The following is a 25964-nucleotide window of genomic DNA, read 5'->3' as shown; positions in this document are numbered from 1 at the left end:
ATTATTCTGTGCTAATCTTGCAATCTGACTAGCTTTGAAGATATGACCAGTTCTGAGGTAAATCAATATGTACTTTCTCAGGATTAAATCTGTGAATCTGATGATCTATCATATTTTGTTTTTGATTGGCTTATATCTACCAAGGAAGTGTGTAGTCAAGCACAACTCATAATTCATCATATTTGGACAGAAAAAACAGTAGAATGACAGAATAGGGCATACAAACTCTAATTCTCTGAAACACACGTTTATTGTAGTCACAAGACTACTTTTGGATCCAAACGAGTGTGCAGGCCCTATTCTATCCTTCTATATGCCCTCATCTCTAGACCCTGAGTTCTGAACATCACTGAAGGTTACTCACTTGGTGCTTCCGTTTTCGTTCTTCTTCCTACGGAACATGTTGAGAATGCTCTTGCTCTGCTGAGCCGCCTTGCCGTCTCCCACATGCATCCTGACTACATCGGACGTGGTGAAGGCACTCCTCACGTTCCTCTCTGGCTTGGCGATGATGATGTACATCTTGGGCGAGAACATGCACCCCAGCGCCACGGTGACGCTCAGGCTCACGGAAAAGGACGTGGTGATGATCTTGTAGTTGGAGCCGAAGTAGATGGGCACGAAGGCCAACCAGATGATACAGGTGGTGTACATGGTGAAGGCAATGTACTTGGCCTCGTTGAAGTTGGCCGGGACGTTGCGCGTCTTGAAGGCGTAGTAGGTGCAGCTCATGATGAGCAGGCCGTTGTAACCCAGCGGCGCCACCATTCCCACCGTGCTGGTGTTGCAGATGAGGTAGACCTCACGGATGCTGGGGTAGTACTTGATGGGCATGGGCGGCTCCAGGATGATCAGGGTTATCTCCAAGATGAGCTGCAGGCTGATGAGGAAGAAGGAGATGACTACTTGGGCCCAGGCCGACATGAAGCGGGGCTTCTTGGTGCAAATCTTCTTCTTGCTGCCGGCCAGGATGCGCGCGATGCGGTTGGTTTTGGTGACCAGAGCGGAGTAGCACATGGCAGCCGAGAGGCCCACTAGGAGGCGCTGCAGGTAGCAGGATGTCACGGTGGGATGGGCGATCAAGGTGAAGGGGCAGATGTATCCCAGTAAGACGCCCACCAGGATGATGTAACACAGCTCGCGGCTGGATGACTTGACCACGGGCGTGTCGCGGTACAACATGAAGATTAAGGTTACCCAGAGGGTGACCAGGATGCCCACGCAGGACAAACACACCGCCACGATGGACTCCACATCTGACCAGTCCAGGTACTTCAGCGGCAGGGGCACACAACCTGCAGAGGACAGAGGAAAGGAGAGATGCTATTGTTGCCTATATAATCATTGAAGCATGTAAATTGTGGAAAGGTAGGAAGGACTATAAATGGAAAAGAGGGGAACATGGGTGTACTGAAGAGAGGGAGAGTAGATGAAGGCAGGGGACTAGTGAACAGATTTAGAAATGTGGGAAGTCAAGAGGTACATAGGGAAGATCATAGCCCTTCAAAGATGGCCTAAAATTACTCAGGAACACACACATACACATGCTCCAAATCTGTCAGCATGCTTATGCTGCAGTGTAAAGTGTCTCTGTGTGTGTCTGTTTCTGTGTGTGTGTGGCTGTCCATCATGTCGCATTGGTGGTGATTTGTCATCTGACACACACTTAGACTCGCAAGGGCTTAATGAGAGAAAAGTGACATCCCCAGACTCATCTTAAAACCCCTGAATTACACAGCGCTCCTAGCTAATAGCATTACTGTCAGTGCCACCACAGGCAATGCCTGCCTACGTCTATGCCATCACAACCAGCATCATTTAGCCCTCATAAACCAAATCACATGTATAGATTTACTAGTTAGCTAACTTAATGCAAAATCTCATCTGGATATACAGTGCCCTCCACTAATACTGGCACCCTTGGTAAATATGAGCAAAACAGGCTGTGAAAAAAATCTTTATTGCTCATCCTCTTGGTCTTTCAAACAAAATATTCACAAAAATTGAACCTTTACTTGAAGTAAAATAATTTAAAGAAAAAATACATTCTTATCATAAAACAAAGATTTTTCTCAACTATATTTGTGCCACAATTATTGGCACCCCTTCACTCAATACTTTGTGCAACTTCCCTTGGCCAAGGGATGCGTAATGAGGTTGGAGAACACATGGCAAGGGATCTGAGACCATTCCTCCATACAGAATCTCTCCAGATCCTTCAGATTCCCAGGTCCACGCTTGTGGACTCTCCTCTTCAGCTCACCCCACAGGTTTTCTATGGGGTTTAGGCCAGGGGACTGGGATGGCCATGGCAAAACCTTGATTCTGTGATCAGGGAACCATTTTTGTATTGATTTTGAGGTGTGCTTTGGATCATTGTGCTGCTGGAAGATCCAACCACAGCCCAGTTTAAGCTTCCTAGCACAGGCAGTCAGGTTTTGATTTAATATCTGCTGGTACTTGATGGAGTCCATGATACCATGTATCCTAACAAGTTGCCCAGGGCCTTTGGAAGAAAAACAGCCACACAACATCAAAGATCCACCACCAGACTTCACAGTGGGGATGAGGTACTTTTCTGCATGACTATCTTTCTGCCTACGCCAAACCCACCTCTGGTGTTTGTTTCCAAAAAGCTCTATTTTGGTCTCACCTGACCATAGAATTCAGTCCCATTGAAAGTTCCAGTAACATTTGGCAAACTGTAGGCACTTGAGTTCATTGTTTGATGACAGCAAATGTTTTTTTATGGCAACCCTCCCAAACAACGTGTGGTTATGTAGGTGGTGTCTGATTGTAGTTTTGTAGACTTTCCGACCCCAAGACCCAACTAACGTCTGCAATTCTCTAGCTGTGATCCTTGTAGATTTTTTGGCCACTCAAACTGTGCGTGGGGTCAATATAGACACACGTCCTCTTCCAGGTAGATTGTTAACCTCTTCAGTTGCTTTAAACTTCTTAATTATTGCCCTAATAATGGAAATGGGCATTTTCAACCAGAGCCATTTCCTGATTTGTGCAGCTCAATAACCTTTTGCCTCACATCACTACTGTATTCTCGGGTCTTTCCCATAGTGATGGATGACTATGGGAACTTGGCCTGTGTGTCACCTCATATTTATACTCCAGTGAAACAGGAAGTCATGGCTCACCACTTAAGTGTTCCTAATCACTCAGGTGAACTTGAAAACATAAAATATGAATGGCAATATACTTAAATTAGATTTTACTCATAAGAATTTCTAGGGGTGCCAATAATTGTGGCACATATGTTTCGGAGAAAAATATTTATTTATTTATTTTCACTTAAAAATAAATAAATAATTTTACTTCAATTAAACGTACATTTTTTGTGAATATTTTGAATAGACTCACTCTCTTCTCGCTCCTCAAGTGCACAACACCTTCCCTTCTCTGAACACTGGTGTAAAACTGTTTTCCCCAGTAACCTGGAATGACAGCGGTATTGATATTCCCAGACATGCATAGGGAATCATAGGAAAGAGTGGAATTGAATCACTGACAACAAACTGTTGGAAATCTACTAACGGGCTCTCAATGAGCTAATGTGATTTTTCACCTGACAGGGAGAAGGAAGGAGAGCTCAACTCTGCTCGAATCGCTGTCCTCTATACTGCGCAGAGACGCAAGAGACCGAAATCCACTGAGTTCGCCCCATTAGTTTGCACTATATGGATCAACGTTTTTTTCTGTTATCGAATCAACATTATACCTGCCCCTTTTCATTGCATCAAACCAAAGAAAATCTAACTTTGCAAGATTGACTCTGTGATTGTGTTGAAGGCAGAGCCACAGCGAAACAGATTAGAATTCTATTGGCTGGGGTAGCCCATGAGCGGTCTTTCAATCACCCGAGAGTGAATGCGCTTTTCAGATCAGATCGGAGCATGTTAATGTTTGTTGATATTATTTGCTAGTTAGCGAGTTATTAGTCTAATTATAGATCAGTATAGGTCAGCAATGTGGAGTTACTGCTTCCAACAAGAGCACAAAACGTGTAGGCTCCATTTCAAGCGGTCTTTGAAAAGCTTGTTTTAATTAAATGGGCAGTGTTGTATTTTGAGAAAGGCTTGATTATGCAAATAAGCCAATAGGCAGAGGGGGTAATAATAATTAATTTCATTTTGTAAAGTGGTTTCTTGAACAACACGTATAGGCTACTGTAGGCTTTATCATATACATCAAAAGTTATTTCCATGTGCATGTTATGGGATTTGCTCCATTGGTTCTGTTGGTAGGCCTACATTATGATCAGATAGCCACAATAGCCTATTGGCTACTGTCTAAAACTGTAAGGGTACAGCCTCAGTGTTCACTATAAACGCACGTGGGAAGTTGCACAAATCTCTCACACCATTCAAAGTTTCTGCTCACAAGACCTACAATTTGCTCAGTGCCCCGAAAAATTTGAGGGAACCTTGGTCATGGCAACAATGAGAAAACAGGATGACAGTGGAGTGAGAGAGAGAGATATGAGAAGAGAAGGGGTGGCACCTGAGAGGGGGAAGGTAAGACAGAGAGACTGAAAGCAGATGAGAGAGCAGGAAGTGAGATGAAAGGAGAGTTGGGGAAGGCAGAGTCAGTGTTTTCTCTAGGAATATTTTCAGCAGAGGTGGCAAAGGTAGCAGTGGGGAGGGGGATTTTTTTTTATAGAACAACGGTAAGAAGGTCAGTTCTAGTGACTTTTAAAAAGAAAATTATTGAAAATGTTATGTTGACACCATCTGAAATATAACTGAACTGCATTGTAGGGAGTGTTGGTTGTGTGCTTGTTGCTATCATTTGCACCACTGCTCACTCTGTTTTGCTACAAATATATGTTGAAGAAATGTCACTGGGTTAGGGTGAGATTTTGGCAATCAAGCCTTTTTTTCTACTTACCCAGAGTCAAATGAACAGTTTGAATGAAGTTGAAGGTAGTTTTGTGAGCCATTGCAAACTAGCATTAGCACAATGCCTGGAAGTCTATGGTACCATGCTAGCTGTCCCACAGACTTTCAGTCATTGCGCTAATGCTAGTTAGCAACTTAATTCAAACTGCATCCATGAGTTCATTTGACTCTGGCTAAGTAGAAAAAGGGCTTAATTTCTTAAATCTGGCACTATCCCTTTAAAAGTGGATCTTGGCAGAAATATCATATATATATATATTTATATATATATATATATTTATATATATATATATATATATATATATATATATATATATATATATATATATATATATATATATATATATATATATATATATATATATATATACAGTGCCTTGCGAAAGTATTCTGCCCCCTTGAACTTTGCGACCTTTTGCCACATTTCAGGCTTCAAACATAAAGTTATAAAACTGTATTTGTTTGTGAAGAATCAACAACAAGTGGGACACAATCATGAAGTGGAACGACATTTATTGGATATTTAAAACTTTTTTAACAAATCAAAAACTGAAAAATTGGGCGTGCAAAATTATTCAGCCCCCTTAAGTGAATACTTTGTAGCGCCACCTTTTGCTGCGATTACAGCTGTAAGTCGCGTGGGGTATGTCTCTATCAGTTTTGCACATCGAGAGACTGAATTGTTTTCCCATTCCTCCTTGCAAAACAGCTCGAGCTCAGTGAGGTTGGATGGAGAGCATTTGTGAACAGCAGTTTTCAGTTCTTTCCACAGATTCTCGATTGGATTCAGGTCTGGACTTTGACTTAGCCATTCTAACACCTGGATATGTTTATTTTTTAACCATTCCATTGTAGATTTTGCTTTATGTTTTGGATCATTGTCTTGTTGGAAGACAAATCTCCGTCCCAGTCTCAGGTCTTTTGCAGACTCCATCAGGTTTTCTTCCAGAATGGTCCTGTATTTGGCTCCATCCATCTTCCCATCAATTTTAACCATCTTCCCTGTCCCTGCTGAAGAAAAGCAGGCCCAAACCATGATACTGCCACCACCATGTTTGACAGTGGGGATGGTGTGTTCAGGGTGATGAGCTGTGTTGCTTTTACGCCAAACATAACGTTTTGCATTGTTGCCAAAAAGTTCAATTTTGGTTTCATCTGACCAGAGCACCTTCTTCCACATGTTTGGTGTGTCTCCCAGGTGGCTTGTGGCAAACTTTAAACAACACTTTTTATGGATATCTTTAAGAAATGGCTTTCTTCTTGCCACTCTTCCATAAAGGCCAGATTTGTGCAATATACGACTGATTGTTGTCCTATGGACAGAGTCTCCCACCTCAGCTGTAGATCTCTGCAGTTCATCAGGAGTGATCATGGGCCTCTTGGCTGCATCTCTGATCAGTCTTCTCCTTGTATGAGCTGAAAGTTTAGAGGGACAGCCAGGTCTTGGTAGATTTGCAGTGGTCTGATACTCCTTACATTTCAATATTATCGCTTGCACAGTGCTCCTTGGGATGTTTAAAGCTTGGGAAATCTTTTTGTATCCAAATCCGGCTTTAAACTTCTTCACAAAGGTATCTCGGACCTGCCTGGTGTGTTCCTTGTTCTTCATGATGCTCTCTGCGCTTTTAACGGACCTCTGAGACTATCACAGTGCAGGTGCATTACTCGGAGACTTGATTACACACAGGTGGATTGTATTCATCATCATTAGTCATTTAGGTCAACATTGGATCATTCAGAGATCCTCACTGAACTTCTGGAGAGAGTTTGCTGCACTGAAAGTAAAGGGGCTGAATAATTTTGCACGCCCAATTTTTCAGTTTTTGATTTGTTAAAAAAGTTTGAAATATCCAATAAATGTCGTTCCACTTCATGATTGTGTCCCACTTGTTGTTGATTCTTCACAAAAAAATACAGTTTTATATCTTTATGTTTGAAGCCTGAAATGTGGCAAAAGGTCGCAAAGTTCAAGGGGGCCGAATACTTTCGCAAGGCACTGTATTTATATATATTTATATATATTTATATATATATATATACATTTATATATATATATATACATTTATATATATATATATATATACATTTATATATATATATATATATATACATTTATATATATATATATATATATATATACACTTATATATATATATATATATACATTTATATATATATATATATATATATATATATACATTTATATATTTATATATATATATATACATTTATATATATATATATATATATACATTTATATATTTATATATATATATACATTTATATATATATATACATTTATATATATATATATATATATATATATATATATACATTTATATATTTATATATATATATATATATATATATATACATTTATATATATATATTTATATATATATATATATATATATTTATATATATATATATATATATATATACATTTATATATATATACATTTATATATATATTTAAATATATATATTTAAATGTATCATACTTTTTGGAGTGGCGGTAACGATTTAGGCCACTCCTAAATTAATATAGAGGAATAACATAGTATATGGCGCAGAGAGTCATGTCTTTTGGTGGCACAAAGAGAATAAAAGGCCATAGATATCAGAACATTAGTAAGGAATGGGGAAGAATAGACAGATATTTGCAGTCCCTTCACAGGGAGAACAAAGCAGGGAGCAGGTTGCAGAGTGTTGGGGACTGAGTTTACAAAAAAACTTGGGGGAAAACTGTCAGTGTGTGATGGTGGATTGGGAGACTAGTGAGGTGGGTGTTGGAGGAGATGAGGGCAGGGGGGCAGACATGCAGGTTAGAGATGGTAGGATTAGAGGGAGTACGAGCTGGGGGAGCTACAGCCAGGTAGAGGCAGTAGTCAGTCATCATGGCACATAGATAGATCGTGTCCTGTTAGTAAGTTACCTTCCAGATCATCATCGGGCCACCAGCCCAGGTCACAGGCCTGACAGGTGAACTCATCCCGGAGGATCTCATTGTCCTTACAGGTGGTGCAGATCCAGCAGCAGCTCACCTCACCCTTCCTGATCACCTGATCACACAGAGGTCAGGGGTCAACACCAGAAGTCACAAGCTTACAGTCAAAACAATAACAAACCACAACCCCACACCCACACAGTACCAACCCCAATCAGATATAAAGATGGGTAATTAGCATCTAATATGGCTTTGATGGGGCATTTTTAGGCCCTTCGCTCCACCCTTCGCTAAAACAAATTAGTCAATTCTGGTGCATATTATAAGAACCTATGGTGTAAAAGTTTTCCCTTAGTGATATTCCAAAAGACAAGCTCCATTGCATTTACATTATCCTGTTCCTAAAGTGGATGTTCTCAGCGGTGTGATATGCAAAACAGGGTGATGCACAGCACAGGGCAGTAAACAAAGTGTTAGAAGGCCCCGCTAAAGCAGACAGGAGAGTCTATATGCACCCTATGGGGGATATTGGCCAGGCTGAATAATACTGGCCCTGGTTGGAGAGACTCAAGGTGTTTCTTCAAGATACTGAAGGCTCCACAACATTATGTTAAAACACAATGAAAATCAACCCTTTTCAACCAGGGATGAAATCTGCACATACATTCCTGGACTAGGGATCAATTTACAGAGATAACTTAGTTCAAATTAAACAAAAGCATCAGAGCGGAAACACAGACAGAGCAGTTCTCTATGAAACTGGGTCCTGGGAATTCCTGATGGACTGGTTCAGGACCTTTCCTAATCCAGCCTGGTCCAGCCTGGTTTAGACTGGTTTGGCCCAGTTGTGTCTGTACCTTGATCTGTCCCCTGGAGCAGGGCTCACTGCAGACGGAACGGACCATGTCGCTGTTGTTCATCCACAGCTTCCAGTCATCGATGTTCAGGATGCCCTCGTGCCACGAGCCCACCTGCTGGTAGTCATAGCTACCGTCACCAACACTCTGCAGGTTCATGATGTCATACCTGAGAGGGGGAGAGGAGATAGGGTGAAGTGGTGCAAGACAGTTAAAGAGATAGGTGGGAGATGGATGGAGGGGGTAAAAGAGGGGGAGAGGAGATAGGTGGGAGATGAGTGGAGGGGGTGAAAGAGGGGGAGAGGCACAGAGAGAGATTATGGGAGAGCGAGAGAAAAACAGAGCAAGGTCAAGAAATGGAGATAAAGGGAGAAAGAAAAAGTCAATAAGAAGCAGTTATCTTAATGATAACAAGTCCCTTGCTTAGAGCAGACCCCTTCATCCAAAATTACTTCAACATCTTACATTCAATATAGTTAGACGTTTTTCATATAAAGACACTTACCAGGGCACAGAATCTAGATCTATTGTGATTGTGGTAGCATGTCTGAGTACTAGCCGTGACCTCTGGCTGAATAACAGGTGACTGGGGCTATTTTTCACCTGTCTGTCAGGGATAGATTTGATTTGTGACACTGAGAGGACTGACTGCACACGCTGTAAGTAGAAATGACTGCTGCAGCACACGGATGCATTTAATCTGTTCCAGTCGCAGCCCATTATGATTATGATTCCACATGCTCTGTGTATGTGTGTGTGTGTTTGTGTGTGTACATGTACAGTATGTGTATGTATGCCCATGCATGTGTGTTCATAGTCATTTCAAACAAAATCTGCTCAGAGTCGCTCGCACACTTCATATCTACAGTGCCTTGTGAAAGTATTCATCCCACTTGGCGTTTTTCCTATTTTGTTGCATTACAACCTGTAATTTAAATGTATTTTTATTGGAATTTCATGTAATGGACATACACAAAATACCACAAATTGGTGAAGTGAATTGAAAAAAATTACTTAAAAATGTTCATTAAAAAAACTGGAAAAGTGGTGAGTAAATATGTATTCACCCCCTTTGCAATGAAGCCTCTAAATAAGATATGGTGCAACCAATTACCTTCAGTAGTCACATAATTAGTTAAATAAAGTCAACCTGTGTGCAATCTAAGTGTCACATGATCTGTCACATAATCTCAGTATATATACACCTTTTCTGAAAGGCCCCAAAGTCTGCAACACCACTAAGCAAGGGGCACCACCAAGCAAGTGACTACACCAAGCAAGCGGCACCATGAAGACCAAGGAGCTATCCAAACAGGTCAGGGACAAAGTTGTGGAGAAGTACAGATCAGGGTTGGGTTATAAAAAAATATCAGACACTTTCAACATCCCACAGAGCACCATTAAATTCATTATTTTACAAAATTGAAAGAATTTGGCACCACAACAAACCTGCCAAGAGAGGGCTGCCCACCAGAACTCATGGACCAGGCAAGGAGAGCATTAACCAGAGAGGCAACAAAGAGACCAAAGATAACCCTGAAGGAGCTGCAAAGCTCCACAGCAGAGATTGGAGTATCTGTCCAGAGGACCACTTTAAGCCGCACACTCCACAGAGCTGGGCTTTATGGAAGAGTGACCAGAAAAAAATCTATTTCCTAAAGAAAAAAATAAGTAAACATGTTTGGTGTTCGCCAAAAGGCATGTGGGAGACTCCCAAACATGGGGAAGAGGTACTCTGGTCAGATGAGACTAAAATGTTGTTTTTAGGCCATCAAGGAAAACCCTATGTCTGGCGCAAACCCAACACCTCTCATCACCCGAGAACACCATCCCCACAGTGAAGCTTGGTGGTGGCAGCATCATGCTGTGGGGAAGTTTTCATCAGCAGGGACTGGAAACCTGGTCAGAATTGAAGGAATAATGGATGGCGCTAAATACAGGGAAATTCTTGAGGGAAACTTGTTTCAGTCTTCCAGAGATTTGAGACTGGGATGGAGGTTCACCTTCCAGCAGGACAATGACCCTAAGCATACTGCTAAAGCAACACTTGAGTGGTTTAAGGGGAAACATTTTAATGTCTTGGAATTGTCTAGTCAAAGCCCAGACCTCAATCCAATTGAGAATCTGTGGTATGACTTAAAGATTGCTATACACCAGCGAAACCCACACAAAATGAAGGAGCTGGAGCAGTTTTGCCTTGAAGAATGGGCAAAAATCTCAGTGGCTAGATGTACCAAGCTTATAGAGACATACCAAGAGACTTGCAGCTGTAATTGCTGCAAAAGGTGGCTCTACAAAGTATTGACTTTGGGGGGATGAATAGTGATGCACACTCAAGTTTTCAGTTATTTTGTCTTATTTCTTGTTTGTGTCACAATAAAAAATATTTTGCATTAAATGATACAAACCACCCACAAATAAATTTTAATTCCAGGTTCTAAGGCAACAAAATAGGAAAAATGCCAAGGGGGGTGAATACTTTCGTAAGCCACTGTATAACCTCCCAGTAATTTTTGGGTAAAAAAAACCATTTGTTTTTATAGCTTCCAGTTTATTCTCCGTTAGTCAGCACCTCTTCACTAAATAATTTTCTCTGGGTGTGTGCCAGCTCATGGTTTTTATTACACAAAATCTGCTCAACAACAATTCTCCATCTCAACATTCTGCCCCCTCCCCCCCCCCTCCTCGTCCCCTCCCCATCTCGCTCCTCACCTGCCAGGAGTGTCCCCGTTCTCGTCGAAGTACACATCCTCCCCTGACACCCCTCTGAAGGTGGTCTTGAGCAGGTACTCCAGCAGCTTGCTGCCGTCAATGGGGTCCATGGCCTCACACAGGCCTGGCTGGCCAGGGCACAGCTCACTGTGCATGTCATGGAGGCCGTGGGCCATGGCATAGATAGCATTGATGACGAAGCCCATCTTACTGTCCTGGACGTAGTTCTCATGAAGACTCTCATTGCCTGGGGATTAGTGGGAAATTACCAGAATGTCAAAATGGTGGTTTGGAATTGGTTGATGATGTTTTTCTAAGGACTGTGGCCGTTTTGTTTGTTTGTGCTGGACTTACAGTGCCATATCAATGTGTAAATGTAGGCACACATAATATTGTACGGCAAGAGAATTGTACAACTTCCTTCTCACTCAACCGATAAACAACTGAGTTTGGAACTATAATTTGATTAAAAAACATCTCTCTTTTGCAGCACAAAATAACTGGCACACACTATACCGTAGATCACAATAAGGTGTCCAGAAGCTTATTAATTTTCCCCCAAAAGGATACAGAAGATGGAGGAATCTTGAGGAAGCAACAGTAAAGTCTGTGGACACCATATTGTGTAACAAGCATTTTTGGTTAGCCAGCTGAAAGCATTGTCAAGCACTGGGAATAAGGCAACCATAGCACTAATAGGGATTTTTTTTAAAGAGATATTCATTCCCCCTTCTATCATACCGTACCTGAGGTGCCACTCCATATTTGTTTTCTTCTTATAACGGCTTAAATCTCATACATTTTCTCTCCTTCTTTTCCCATTGTTTCTCAATACATTCAGAAAAAGGCCGTCTTTTGTCTGTGGTGATCATGCAGATAGTCAGCAGAGGGGATAATCTACAGTGGTTTGCGAAAGCATTCACCCCCCTTGGCATTTTTCCTATTTTGTTGCATTACAACATGAAATTAAAATGGACTTTTGGGGGGTTTGTATGATTTGATTTAGACAACATGCACTTTGATGATGCAAAATATTTTTGGGATGAAACAAACAAGAAATAAGACAAAAAAACAGAACTTGAGCGTGCATAACTATTCAAAACTTTGTAGAGCCACCTTTTGCAGTTGCAAATTATAGCTGCAAATCTCTTGGGTTATGTCTCTATAAACTTGGCACATCTAGCCCATTCTTCAAGGCAAAACTGCTCCAGCTCCTTCAAGTTCGCTTGGTTCTGCTGGTGTACAGCAACCTTTAAGTCATACAATAGATTCTCAATTGGATTGAGGTCTGGGCTTTGACTAGGCCATTCCAAGACATTATAAATGTTTCCTGTCGTGGAAGGATCAGAATTTGTTGGTAACATTTGTAAGATGTTTAATATTCATCAAATGTGTGTAAGTTACTTCTCATCAGAATGGTATTTCTGTGTAATTCTGTGGTGAGGTTGCAGTTATCTGTTCTATGTCAAAACTAAGTTGCATGGGCCGCTGAGAGGGGAGAGGTCAAAGTGTCATCATGTGTAAACATATCTTTCACTCTCTACCTTTCCCATGGTGGGGAAAGGAATGTTGCAGTGTCTGGAATCATTCTATGCTCCCTTTTATGTTGTTTCTATCTTAACCTATAGCCTCACCCTCCTCTCCGTGAATTTGTCCAGGAGGTTATATTTTGAGTTGGTTGTATCTAAATGACAATTTGATAAATGCCTGTTGATATGGAGGATTTGGTTTATGGTTCTGGGGTTTGGGAAAGGAGACAAAGCTGAACGATGAATTATGTCTATGCTGTCTGACTATGTGTGTTTTTGCTATTAAAAGGAACTCAGTTGCATTGTAAGGGGGCTCTCAGAGAATTCAGGGGGAGACACTGAATTTATCTGAGAGTCACAGGATTGTGATAGAGCTGATATAATTAAAGATGGACTTTGATAACTAACTCTGACTTGTGTGTGGTTTGCGCTCATGATTTGGTAAATAGAGGAAATTTCCACGACATTCCCCTTAAACCACTCGAGTGTTGCTTTAGCAGTATGCTTAGGGTCATTGTCCTGCTGGAAGGTGAACCTCTGTCCCAGTGTCAAATCTCTAGAAGACTGAAACAGGTTTCCCTCAAGATCTGCACCAGATCTTATTTAGAGGCTTCATAGTAAAGGGGGTGAATACGCACCGCTTCTATGTTTTGAATTGTATGTTTTGTCTTTTGAATTTTTTGAAACAAGTAATTTTTCACCTTTCCCTTCATCAATTTGGACTATTGTGTGTTTGTCCATTACATGAAATCCAAATAAAAATCTATGTAAAATACAGGTTGTAATGGAACAAAATGGGAAAAACGCCAAGTGGGATGAATACTTTTGCAAGGCACCGTATATAGAACACATCTCTCTCATACAGTGGTGTTCTACTGAACAGGGTGTTTCAGTGACTCATTCTTCCTTGTTCTCTCTTCACATTGCAGTACTTTTTTTTTTAAACAACCCAAGAGTTTATGCATTAGAGTTTGACTGATTTGACCCTACCCCAGGCTTTCTCTGAGCACAGCAGCCAATTTGGATCATTCTATTTATTTCACTGGTCTAGTGGTAGTACAACATGCCAACATAATCCTCAGAGCTAGCACCAGTCAAACTCTACAAGTCTTGCCAAAGTGAAGTGCTTATACAGTACAGTGCAGGTGCAGGTAAAGTCAGCATCTCTTTAATCTCGAAATATACACTTACCACCTTGGAGATCTTTAAGAAGAGAAAATAACACAATAACATAAATTATAGCTACATTACACTGCTCTGCAATTTTGTCATGTTTTGAATGCTTGGATCAAGCTATTTTGGTTTACTCAAGTCTTAAGATAGTGAGGTATTACACAGTAGTACACGTGTAATACCTTCATGTTGACGTGAATACACTCACAATAACATCAGTACTTAAAATAGTTTTTTCTTACAAAATGTTTGAACGCATGCCTATCAAGCATCATTTCAGGTGTTAAATGTAAATCACTATGTTAATCATTGGCGGGGCAACAACTCAATTTACCTAGATCACCTTTTGTTCGTAAGCAGAGAGAGTATTTGGAAAGGAAAAAAAGGAGACAATATATTATCATACCATTGCTAGCCTATGTTCAAAACATTAACACTATTAATTTGTCCTCGGCCTATCTTATCATGTATTATTACAATAGAAAATACTGTATGATCTTTATCTGATGATTGTATATATTTTTTCTTCCCATTGCTTTTGTTGATTCCCAACCTAACCCCTGCTCAGTCCTCATGGCTCTGGGTAGCCTAGTGTAGTTAATTAGTCGTTCTCACCGGAGCAGACTTTCTTGTATTTCTTAATCTCCTGTTGATGTCCGGCCAGCCGGCACTGGAAGCGGTACTGCCAGAACTCTGGGAACCACGGGTTCCGTGTGTTGGTGTCCAAACGCAGCTTCAGGAAGTAGTCATCAAATGACTTTACTTCCTCTGACTGCAGCTTCATGGTGATCCCACCTTCAGCTTCCTGTTCGTACCCCTCCACCACCTCATCTCGATCTGCCCATCCATCACTAGAGAGAGAGAGAAAATACTGAGCACACAGATAATGAACTGTATTTGTATTGGGAGGTTGATCAAAACAAGAGCAAGTTCATTCTGAAGAAAAAAACGTTCATTACAAATGGAAAAACAAAATGATTGACTAAATAATTGTCTGTGTTACATTTCCCCATTAACTCATGAGCAGGAGTTCAGACATTCATCCAGTGACACTTGGGCGTTCTGCTAGCCGTGGCAATAGTGTTAGTGCATTCTAGCTGCACACTGATCTGATAGAACTATTGGAAGATGGGAGGTAACCTGTATCCAACCAACAAGGATGTCAGCCAGTTAGAATCGTCTCACTGTCTTGTTACCCTCATTGACAGCGTTCTTTCAGACCAGGCCACACGAAGAGAGGAGTGGACAAAAGAGTAGCAGAACATAGTAGCAGTTCTTTTTTTTTGTTTAGTTTATTGGATCATTTAAAACAACGTACACATACAAAATGATGCACTTTATTAAGAACGTCTATGGTAAACACAAACACATATATGACTTATTTCCATTGTGGTCCTATGTCATATCCTTCCCAACAATCAAATCCCACTGCAAAGATCTGCTCCTTTGTTCTTCAAGGTAATAGGCAGTGGCCTTTAAGTCTACCATAGTTTCTATGGAATCTATAGGGATCTTTAGCCCCTTAGCGTGAGCTCTGTGACCACTGAATGTTCCCAAGGTCTCTCTCCACTACTATCTCCATCTCTATGTGGATCCGTGGATGCTAGTGGGAGGAGCTATAGGAGGAAGGTCTTGTTTATTCCATTCCAGCCACTACAATGAGCCCGTCCTCCTATACCTCCGTCTTCATTTTCAACTCTACTTACAGTCCACCAATCGCCTTGTTGGTTTTCCTTCCCCTCTGTGTCAGAATCCCCATTAAACTAAGCTCATTTAGACATGCATTTGAAGCCTGGAGACCCTTAGAGGGATGAACAAGAAAGACTAGAGACAGAGACAAAGAAAATAAACGAGTTGATATACAGAGCTTCTATGCTGTGCTTCTCTGGATGCAGCAGCCTTGAATATCTGTACAGTTGACAGCTACCCTCCAATTAGAGAGTAATTGAGCCAGTAGCCAATTACCACACGCAGAAGGGATATTCTGATGGGCAAGAGCATATGTGAGGGTGTGTGTGTGTGTGTGTGTGTGTGTGTGCAACCTGGTCTCAGAGCATTTCATATTATTATGTAAGTAAATCCGAGACACTCCATTTAGTATCAATTACATTTCGTATGGTATGTATTAAGTTGTGGATTTCCATCACAAGTTTCATATGATATGTTACAAATTACAATTTTTATGACATGTTACAAAATAGAATTTGTATGATATGTTACAAATTACAATTCGTATGATATGCTACAAATTCCAATTCGTATTATATGTTAGGAATTAGCAAATGTAAAATATGTTAGAAAATTGCAAAACGTACAATATGTTATGATTTTGTCAAACGTACAATATGTTACGAACTTGCAAAACATATGATATGTTACAAATTCTAGCTAGGTGGCTAACGTTAGCTAACTGGCTAACATTAGCCAGGTTAGGGTTAAGGTTAGTGTTAAGTTTAGGAGTTAGGTTAAAGGGTTAGGGGAAGGGTTAGTTAACAAGCGAAGTAGTTGCAAAGTAGCAAAAAAAGTAGTAAGTTGTTTAAATTCTAAAGTTGTCCATGATGAGATTCAAACTTGCAAACTTTGGGTTGCTACACTCTAAAAAGAAAAGGTTCCTGGAGTATTCTTTTGTCACGAATATTACCGAAGGTGACTCCCCTTCTTGTTCGGGTGGCACTCGGCGGTCGTCGTCGCCGGTCTACTAGCTGCCACCGATCCTTTGTTCTGTGTTCGTTTGGTTTTGTCTAATTGGTTTCACCTGTTCCTTGTTTGGTTGTTAGGGTGGGGTTATTTAAGTTCGTTCAGCAAACTTCTGTTTGTGCGGGCTTGTTCATCTGTATGTGTTAGAGTGGTTAGTGTTTTCATTTGGGTTTCTCGCTGTCCTTTTATTTTTCACGATAGGGTATTTTTGTTCTGTAGTTATACCTGGTTTGGTATACTATTTTTGTTCCTGTGATTATTTCTGGACATTAAAGCGTGTTTTTCCCGCATCCTTTGCTCTCTGCGCCTGACTCCACACCTATTCACTCATTGAGCGTTACACCTTAGTGGTCCTTCACATTGAAACTTCACATTAAGTTATTTTGGGGTACATTTTTTAACTACCCCCACTCCCCTATTATTATTTTTATTATTATTAATAATATTTTTTTATATATTTTTTTTTTACCTTTATTTAACTAGGCAAGTCAGTGGTTAGAACGTTGGACTAGGAACCGGAAGGTTGCAAGTTCAAATCCCCAGCTGACAAGGTACAAATCTGTCGTTCTGTCCCTGAACAGGCAGTTAACCCACTGTTCCTAGGCCATCATTGAAAATAAGAATTTGTTCTTAACTGACTTGCCTAGTTAAATAAAAGGTAAAAAAATATATATTTATAAAAAAAATTAAAAAATTCAATGACGGCCTATGGGATATTCATTGAAGAGGTAAGGGAGGAGGATGGTAAATCTGGTCAGCATAACATACCAATACCAATTGACATACCTTCATATGCCTCCTTGTGTGTAAACCTGCAGACCCAGACACAAAAGTGACCAGATCAGTCATCTGCACCCAATACATCTAGCCTTCAACATATTCTGATAGCCTCCATATTTTTACCTATTTGTTGATTGATATCCTTTGAACGGTGTCCATTTTCTATTTTAGAAATATTTGCACAAATATGAAAATATAGATGGTATCATCATAAAACAATATCAATCTAGATCATGCAAGGGACAAACCTTATTTTAAATTCAGGAGATCTTTACATTTTTCAGTTAAGTTCCTGCACCTGCTACCTTCAAATGTTTTAGTTGGGCAGTTAGGTTCCTGCAAGAACCCCCACCAACTAAGGAGGTTCCTCGATGAACCCCACCTCCTACGGGGTTCTTGGAAGTACCTTTAGGGGGCAATTTTCAGTGCCAAGAACCTTAAGGTTCTTCAAAGGTTCTGGAAAAACCGTTGTTGAACTCCTAATTTTTAGAGTGTAGACGTTTGCCTGAAGTAACAATCTCTCTTATGTACCCATACCAAACGAAACGTATCATACTAAATGGAGCCTTCGGGAATACGTACAGAATAATACGAAATGCTCTGAGAGCAGGTTGGTGTGTGTTATGTTCTGCCATTTTAAAAGAGGTCTGAGAGAAACTGTGAAATCCAAGGGATATGAAGCATATAAAGAGTGATGTTGTGGACTGCTTGAACATTTTAAAGTGGTTTTTTTAGCACTTGTCAAAGACACAGGAAAATGTTTCCTGCTTTCTCGAGCTCAGTTAAGGTGATGCCACTAAATAATCCTCCACTGACAAACCTCTGAATTCTGGGTGGTTTTTTTAAAAGTTTTTTTTTTTAGAAAGGTTAGCCAAACAGAATCATAACTTCCTCTGTCTTAATTGAGTTTAGGCCAGAGACATGCATCTGATTTGTCACAGTCACATTTGCCTCTGAGGCTGTGTGGGTGTGTGCACTCTATGTGCATTTATGCTCAAATCCCAAACCACTGTCACTCTTCCACCCATCAAATATTCACAATCACAACAACAACATAATTATTGTTCCCTGTGCCCGCCCCCCCCCCCTCCCTATCACTAGTCTAGTCCATTCCCTGACCCAAGGTAGCTGACGGCATTTGATGTTCTAAATTTGATACAGTGTTATATACGGACCTCCAATATTTGTCCCCACAGACGTGGAGAACTGCAACAGCAGGCTATGGCAGAGAGAGAGAGAGAGAGAGAGAGAGAGAGAGAGAGATTGGGTTTGGTGTGTGTGTGTGGAGCATTTATTTAACATCTCAATGAATAATTTATGAGTTGTTGCCAAGGTAGACATGCATTGCTGTTTTCACATCGGAGTTTGCGATAAAGAAAAAATGACACTCTCTCCCTCTCTCTTCATGCCGTCGCTGGATCCTGCTGTGCTATATCTACTTAGTTTAAATATCTCATCAAAACAGTCAAACCAATGGAGGCCAAATTTGATTGAATTCATACCTACCTAAGTTTCATGAGTTCATGTATCATGAATACTGTTAATGGTATTTTTATCCAATATTCATGAAAACACAGACCCACCACAGCTATACTAATACTATCAAACACATACCACTGCTATCTTATATGGAAAAGAATGATGAACATTTCATAAGAATCTTGTATGGCAGGAGAAGATGATTTGTACAAAAATCTAAGAAGTATCTGGTAAGATTTTGTGTGTTTTGCTTTATATGTCAGTGAGGTATTTGTGGTAACTTATATGACTTATGTGACAAACACAATCGAATACATGTTTGTGGTAATTTTCCTACATAAACTCAGCAAAAAAGTAAACGTCCTCTCACTGTCAACTGCGTTTATTTTCAGCAAACTTAACATGTGTAAATACTGTATGTGTATGAACAAAACAAGATTCAACAACTGAGACAGAAACTGAACAAGTTCCACAAACATGTGACTAACAGAAATGGAATAATGGGGGGGTCAAAAGTAAAAGTCAATATCTGGTGTGGCCACCAGCTGCATTACATCTCCTCCTCATGGACTGCACCAGATTTGGCAGTTCTTGCTGTGAGATGTTTTTTAAATCTTTATTTAACTAGGCAAGTCAGTTGAGAACAAATTATTATTTTCAGCCAAGAAATTTAACAGCCAAGAAACAGTGGGTTAACTGCCTTGTTCATGGGCAGAACGACAGATTTTTACCTTGTCAGCTCGGGGATTCGATCTTGCAACCTTTCGGTAACTAGTCCAACGCTCTAACCACTAGGCTACCTGCCTTCAAATGTGGAAGTTCTCAGACATTTCTCTTTGCTGGCCATGGCAGAACACTGACAGGAAATCCCGCACAGAACGAGCAGTATGGCTGGTGGCATTATCATGCTGGAGGGTCATGTCAGGATGAGCCTGCAGGAAGGGTACCACATGAGGGAGGAGGATGTCGTCCCTGTAACGCACAGCGCTGAGATTGCCTGCAATGACAACAAGCTCAGTTCGATGATGCTGTGACACACCGCCCCAGACCATGACGGACCCTCCACTTTTTTCCAGTCCTGTCTGGTCTAGCGACGGTGGATTTGTGCCCATAGGCGACGTTGTTGCCGGTGATGTCTGGTGAGGACCTGCTTTACAACAGGCTTACAAGCCCTCAGTCCAGCCTCTCTCAGCCTATTGCGGACAGTCTGAGCACTGATAGAGGGATTGTGCGTTCCTGGTGTAACTCGGGCAGTTGTTTTTGCCATCCTGTACCTGTCCCGCAGGGGTGATGTTCGGATGTACCGATCCTGTGCAGGTGTTGTTACACGTGGTCTGTCACTGCGAGGATGATCAGCTGTCCGTCCTGTCTCCCTGTAGCGCTGTCTTAGGCGTCTCACAGTACGGACGTTGCAATTTATTGCCATGGCCACATCTACAGTCCTCATGCCTCCTTACAGCATGCCTAAGGGACATTCACGCAGATGAGCAGGGACCCTGGGCATCTTTCTTTTGGTGTTTTTCAGAGGCAGTAGAAAAGCCTCTTTAGTGTCCTAAGTTGTCATAACTGTGACCTTATTTGCCTACCGTCTGTAAGCTGTTAGTAACAACCATTCCACAGGTGTATGTTCATTAATTGTTTATGGGTCATTGAAAAAGCATGGGAAACAGTGCTTAAATCCTTTACAATGAAGATATGTGAAGTCATTTGGATTTTTACGAAATATCTTTGAAAGACAGGGTCCTGAAAAAGGGACGTTTATTATTTTGCTGAGTTTAGATATGGTGTGACATATTTGAGACAACATATATTACTTATATGAGTCATCAATTAAAATTATAATAAAAGTGTATGTTCTCTGTAAAGGTCGTTGTAAAAACACACACAAATACACCACTAACATACAGAAAAACATAAATGATCTTATCAGATATTCGATTACTTATTAGCTTGTAAAAAATGATCTTCCTCTGCCATACAATATTGTAATTATATTTTCATTATTATTTTTGTATTCATCTGTTATGTGTATTTGCTGCCATATGTATTACTTAGAAGTTCCAGGTAGAACACATAAGAATATTGTTTGTTTCTTCTATATCGTTTCCATATGGGATTAATATTACTCCCACCACACCACAGCTAGGCTAGTTTAATTACTGGAGGCAGCATCATTTCTAGCATATTCCTTCCCTGTTATTCCAGTAAATTGCTATCAAATTCAACTGTTTTCCTAGAGAAATATACTTAAGGCCAAATTACCACATGCATCAAGTGGTCAATTAGAGATATCTCTGTGTGTGTGTGAGAGAGAACATTGGCCAGATGATTGACGGATGCTTAGTGTTGTGAGATAACATTGTGGAAGAGCTTCCGAGCCAACAGTTAGATAATGAATAGCTAAAACACAGCAGACCTTTCAGTTGAGTGGTCTGAGTGCCAGGAGAGAGAACAAACAAACAAATCCCCCAGACTATTTCAGATGATCTAGTTCCAGTTTGATAGCTAACGCATTTGTATATTTATGAAGCCATGAATTAATTGGCGGGGAAGAGCCTTAATCACATGCACTCTCTCCTGAGAGAGAGAATGGATTGTAAAATAGTTTCTTAAAAAGTAGAAAAGAAAGAGATTCATTATGCGTTCCCTTGTTCTGGCTCATTTGACACAAGCAGACACTTAATAAGAATACCCAAACAAATGTAGGTGTCTAAAGACCAGTAGAATGCCAACTGACCCGATTATATTGAAACCACCATAATGTTTGAAATGTATAGAGCCAAGCCCTACCTCTACCCTATCCCTCTCTTCTCTCCTCACCCCGCAGTTCCCACTCTCTCTCCTTTCTTTCTCTCAATCTTAACCCACCCCCTCTTTCCTTCGCTCCCTCTTCTCTCTTTCTCCTCGTCTTCTTTTTCCCTGTTTTTCTATTTTGCCCAACCTCCCCCATCTTCCCTTCTTCTTCATTCTCTCTTCCCTTTCTCTTCCTTCCTGATCCAGTTCATTTTGCATGAGAGAAGTGGCAGTTTGTTAGCTAGATGACGGTAGGCAGGCCAGGCCTCTCCCGAGGCAGCTCAACGACCCTGGCCGAGCTGGGATCCATTAAAACACTATCCAGATCAAGCAGCCTTTACTTATTCATCACGCCCCAGTTTAGAGATTCATCTCCCAGATCCGTTTGCCTTGGACCGATGGCGTACAGTGTTTGGAGAGACAGATTTACTGCTAGCTGGCTACCAGCCGGCAATTCTCCATATTTAAGTATTACTTAGGAAATGTGTTTTCCCGAACCATAGTGACTGTTTTCATGTTTTCCTTGAGGTGCGTGTGTGTGTGTGTGTGTGTGTGTGTGTGTGTGTGTGTGTGTGTGTGTGTGTGCATGCAATTGTTCAATTGTGTATGTGGGCATGCACATGTATGCATGCATTTTCATGCGTACTGCATGTGTGCGAACTATAACAAGGGAAAAGTGAGCTAGGGGGCCATCAAGGAAATTGTTTCAGCCTCAGCGTGTTCTGATCTCACAATGACATCCAGATGCCAACCCAGCATGCCCTTTCTGATCATTTCAATGTCATTCACTAGTCCTTCATACTAGAAAGAAAACAAATGCATCAACTGGAGAGAGATGTCCTTGACAATGTTTTCTGTTTATCAATTCAAGTCTGTGGCACATTATGAATATTCAAATTCTGTGTGTAAAGCCTACTGTTCAGTGAAACAAAAAGAGATGCAATTAAGACTCATAAGTCAACTGTGAAAGACTTTGTGGAACTACTATTGTGTGTAATCACACACAAAGCTGTAGACATATCTTTGCCTCCTCTGTGGCATTCTACAGTATGCGATATGTGCTAGAATTGTGCTGTTATCTTAAAACTGTGGACTTTCTGTGTTGAGATATGTTCCTGAGAGGCTATTGTTTGACGGACAAGCCTAGACTCAGAGCCATTCACCCAAGTCTCCTAGCCTCTCATCAAACAAAACCAAATCTCCATGGGGATTGTAACGTTAGCAACACGCTAACCTCAGGGAGCAAAATTTACTTTCTCCATCAAAACACGAATCACAGCTATAACCTGAAAGGGACATCCCTTGACTAGCCAACACCCCCCACAACATGCCCCAATAAACGTAATCTAAACCTAGATTTGTATAATGGGTTAAAAGCGTAGCAACATGGCAGAGGGAGGAGAGGAGTAGAGTTGGGCCTCTCGAATCATACACAGGCACACACTGGTGTGTGTCCTGTCAGGCGCAGAGATCATGCCACACACACCGGGGGATAATCCTAAGTGGGGAAATAGAGACTTAGAGATCATCTCTATAATGCTGAAACGGGGGCCGCCTATAAAGAACAGCACCCTTCACTTCACAGCCTTTTCTGAGGAAATGGTTGAAATATAATCTGTAAGGCAGGAATCACTGGCAGGCAGGCTCCCTCTGTCCCACTATACTGACCTACTTCACTATAATGCACCCCATGCTGGTAGCCAAGGCTGTCCTCGTCTGTCCCAGGCCTACCTAAGCAACACTGGTGAAAATAGATGCAAGGACAGGAGTAAAAATAACAGAAGAAAATCAGTCTCCCGATCACATATTCCTTATGTAGCCATATAACAATCTTGGTCCTTTTTCAATCATAACTATTATCAGTGATTACAGAGGCGAGGCAAATTACAGTGTAAATACTGTACTATACAGTATTCTCATGTCTTCCGAGAGAATATGAATGGAAAAGCAGCTTATTCAAATGCAGTAGTAATAACAGCATCGAGGAAGGCAGCATTAGATGGGGAGCTAAAGGAATGGTGCTAATTGCGTGTATGTGACTGACTATGCTCCCCACACACAGTCTTTCTAATGGGGGAGGTTGGGTATTGGATGGAAAAGGCACTGGTGGTGGTGACTAAAGGTAGATATGTTGCAACTAACAGCCAACGCGGTTGGGGAAAGTAATCTGTTAGCAGTTTTTTGTGTCAATCCTGATCAAAAGAGTGATTCACCGTTGAGTTAACAGAACTGTAGCCTATTGCATTTCAGTGATTGCTGTAACAACATGTTGATGACACATTCTGTGCCTGTTGCTTTTAATGCATCAAATGCAATTTCCCCTGGGTAATGAAGTAAAATCAGTAAGCAGGTCAGGCACATAATTCCATACAAGGTAGTTATACTTGAGTGAGAGGAGACAGCTGTCAAGGGTTCTAGAGCCACAGATGTGCTTCTCTACACAGCTCCGTCCACTATGCTGGGAAGCTGTGTAGAGTAGACTAGTGTGTGTAGCTCACGCCGGGGCTCAGAGCTCATCACACGGTGTGATACTGCTCCCTTCAAACATTCTCCCTAAATCTATGGTTCCCTCTACGGGACGTCCCGTCTTGACATGAGGTGTTAGTGCCCCCTTGTGATGGGACATCTGTTCAGTGCTGCCTCCAACCACATCCTGAGGGAGAATATACATTGAGTGTACAAAACACACTCCCTTTTGCCCTCAGAACAGCCTCAATTTGTCGGGCATGGACTCTACAGGGTGTCGAAAGCATTCCACACGGATGCTGGCCAATGTTGACTCAAATTGTGTCCAGTTGTGTCGAGTAGGCTGGATGTCCTTTGGATGGTGGACCATTCTTGATGTACACAGTTGTTTGCTGTGATTTAGTGTACTATAAAATGTATGGCTCCACTACTCTCACCACTTTTCCCAGTCCTATTCAAGGCTAGAACTACTTTGTCTTTTCTAATGGTTCTAATGCTTCTAGCCTTGATTTGCATTTTGATTACATATCTAATATATAGTATTGCTTACTTGGTGTTGTCCAATGAATTCTGTAACCACTTCAAATCAGGGTTGATTGGAAAACGCTGTTCAAAAGAGAACATTGTATTAGCGCATCTTTGTACTCCCTAATGAAGGCCATGCAGCCGAAATGCATTGGAGTTGTCCATTGAACATGCCATACAAATAAAGGCATTTAAATTAATTATATGAAGAGTGCCTTGGTCCTCCGTTCTTTTTGATACACACGAGAAACTGTTGAGAGTGAAAAACCCAGCAGTGTTGCAGTTCTTGAAACACTCAAACCGGTGCGCCTGGCACCTACTACCTACCATACCCCGTTCAACAGCACTTAAATATGTTGTCTTGCCCATTCACCCTCTAAATGGCATACATACACAATCAATGTCTCAATTTTCTCATGGCTTAAAAATCATTCTTTAACCTGTCTCCTTCTCTTCATCTATACTGATTGAAGTGGATTCACATCACCAAGACATCACATCACATACATTAAATCTAATGCCAAATCCAGCCAGGTCACTCGTGATACAAGTCAGTATTTCACATCAATCAAGTGTTTGAGGACATCGGGAGATGATGTGGCAACTGGCCACTAGGGCCAACAGTGAGCACTGTTACCTTCAAGTAGGTTTCGGTTTTGCTAAGGCGTTGTGGACGGGGATGGCGGATTCCAAAGGTTGAAAATTTGAATTCAGCAATAGAAAGTTATTTTTTTGATTTTTGTTTTAAGCCTATCCCAAATCGTAAGCCTGACCTTAACCATTCTGGGTTAATGCCTAACCTTAATATTTCTGAGTTAATGTCACGACTTCCGCAGAAGCCGGTCCCTCTCCTTGTTCGGGCGGTGTTCGGTGGTCGACGTCACCGACCTTCTAGCCATTGCTGATCCATTTTTCATTCATTTTGTCTTGTCTTCCTTCACAACTGGTTCCAATCCCATCAATTACATGTTGTGTATTTAACCCTCTGTTTCCCCTCATGTCCTTGTCGGAGATTGTTTGATTGTATGTTATGTGCAAGATGTGTGTTGATGTGCGATGGGTTTTGTACCCAATTTGATTATTTTGTATATTT

General features: G+C 41.1%; 1 protein-coding gene across 5 annotated transcripts in view; it reads right to left on the bottom strand.

Moving 5' to 3' along the window:
- Positions 1-25964, bottom strand: part of grm1a (glutamate receptor, metabotropic 1a) — a 49533-nt gene that overhangs the window by 3461 nt on the left and 20108 nt on the right. For 3 of the 5 annotated variants that reach the window (XM_031837553.1, XM_031837556.1, XM_031837555.1), the window contains exons 4-10: positions 14747-14982; positions 14466-14474; positions 14150-14161; positions 11430-11676; positions 8718-8886; positions 7849-7975; positions 365-1295 (exon numbers count right to left, since the gene is read on the bottom strand). In XM_031837553.1, the coding sequence (XP_031693413.1) occupies positions 365-1295; positions 7849-7975; positions 8718-8886; positions 11430-11676; positions 14150-14161; positions 14466-14474; positions 14747-14982 (1731 nt within the window). The remainder of the gene's footprint in view (positions 1-364; positions 1296-7848; positions 7976-8717; positions 8887-11429; positions 11677-14149; positions 14162-14465; positions 14475-14746; positions 14983-25964) is intronic. The other 2 variants (XM_020496952.2, XM_020496953.2) reach the window with 1 other exon arrangement.

This window comes from Oncorhynchus kisutch, linkage group LG12 (assembly GCF_002021735.2).
Source record: "Oncorhynchus kisutch isolate 150728-3 linkage group LG12, Okis_V2, whole genome shotgun sequence".
Taxonomy (NCBI): Eukaryota; Metazoa; Chordata; class Actinopteri; order Salmoniformes; family Salmonidae; genus Oncorhynchus; species Oncorhynchus kisutch.
Note: the sequence above shows the minus strand (reverse complement) of the source record. Positions and strands in the feature narration are given on the sequence as shown.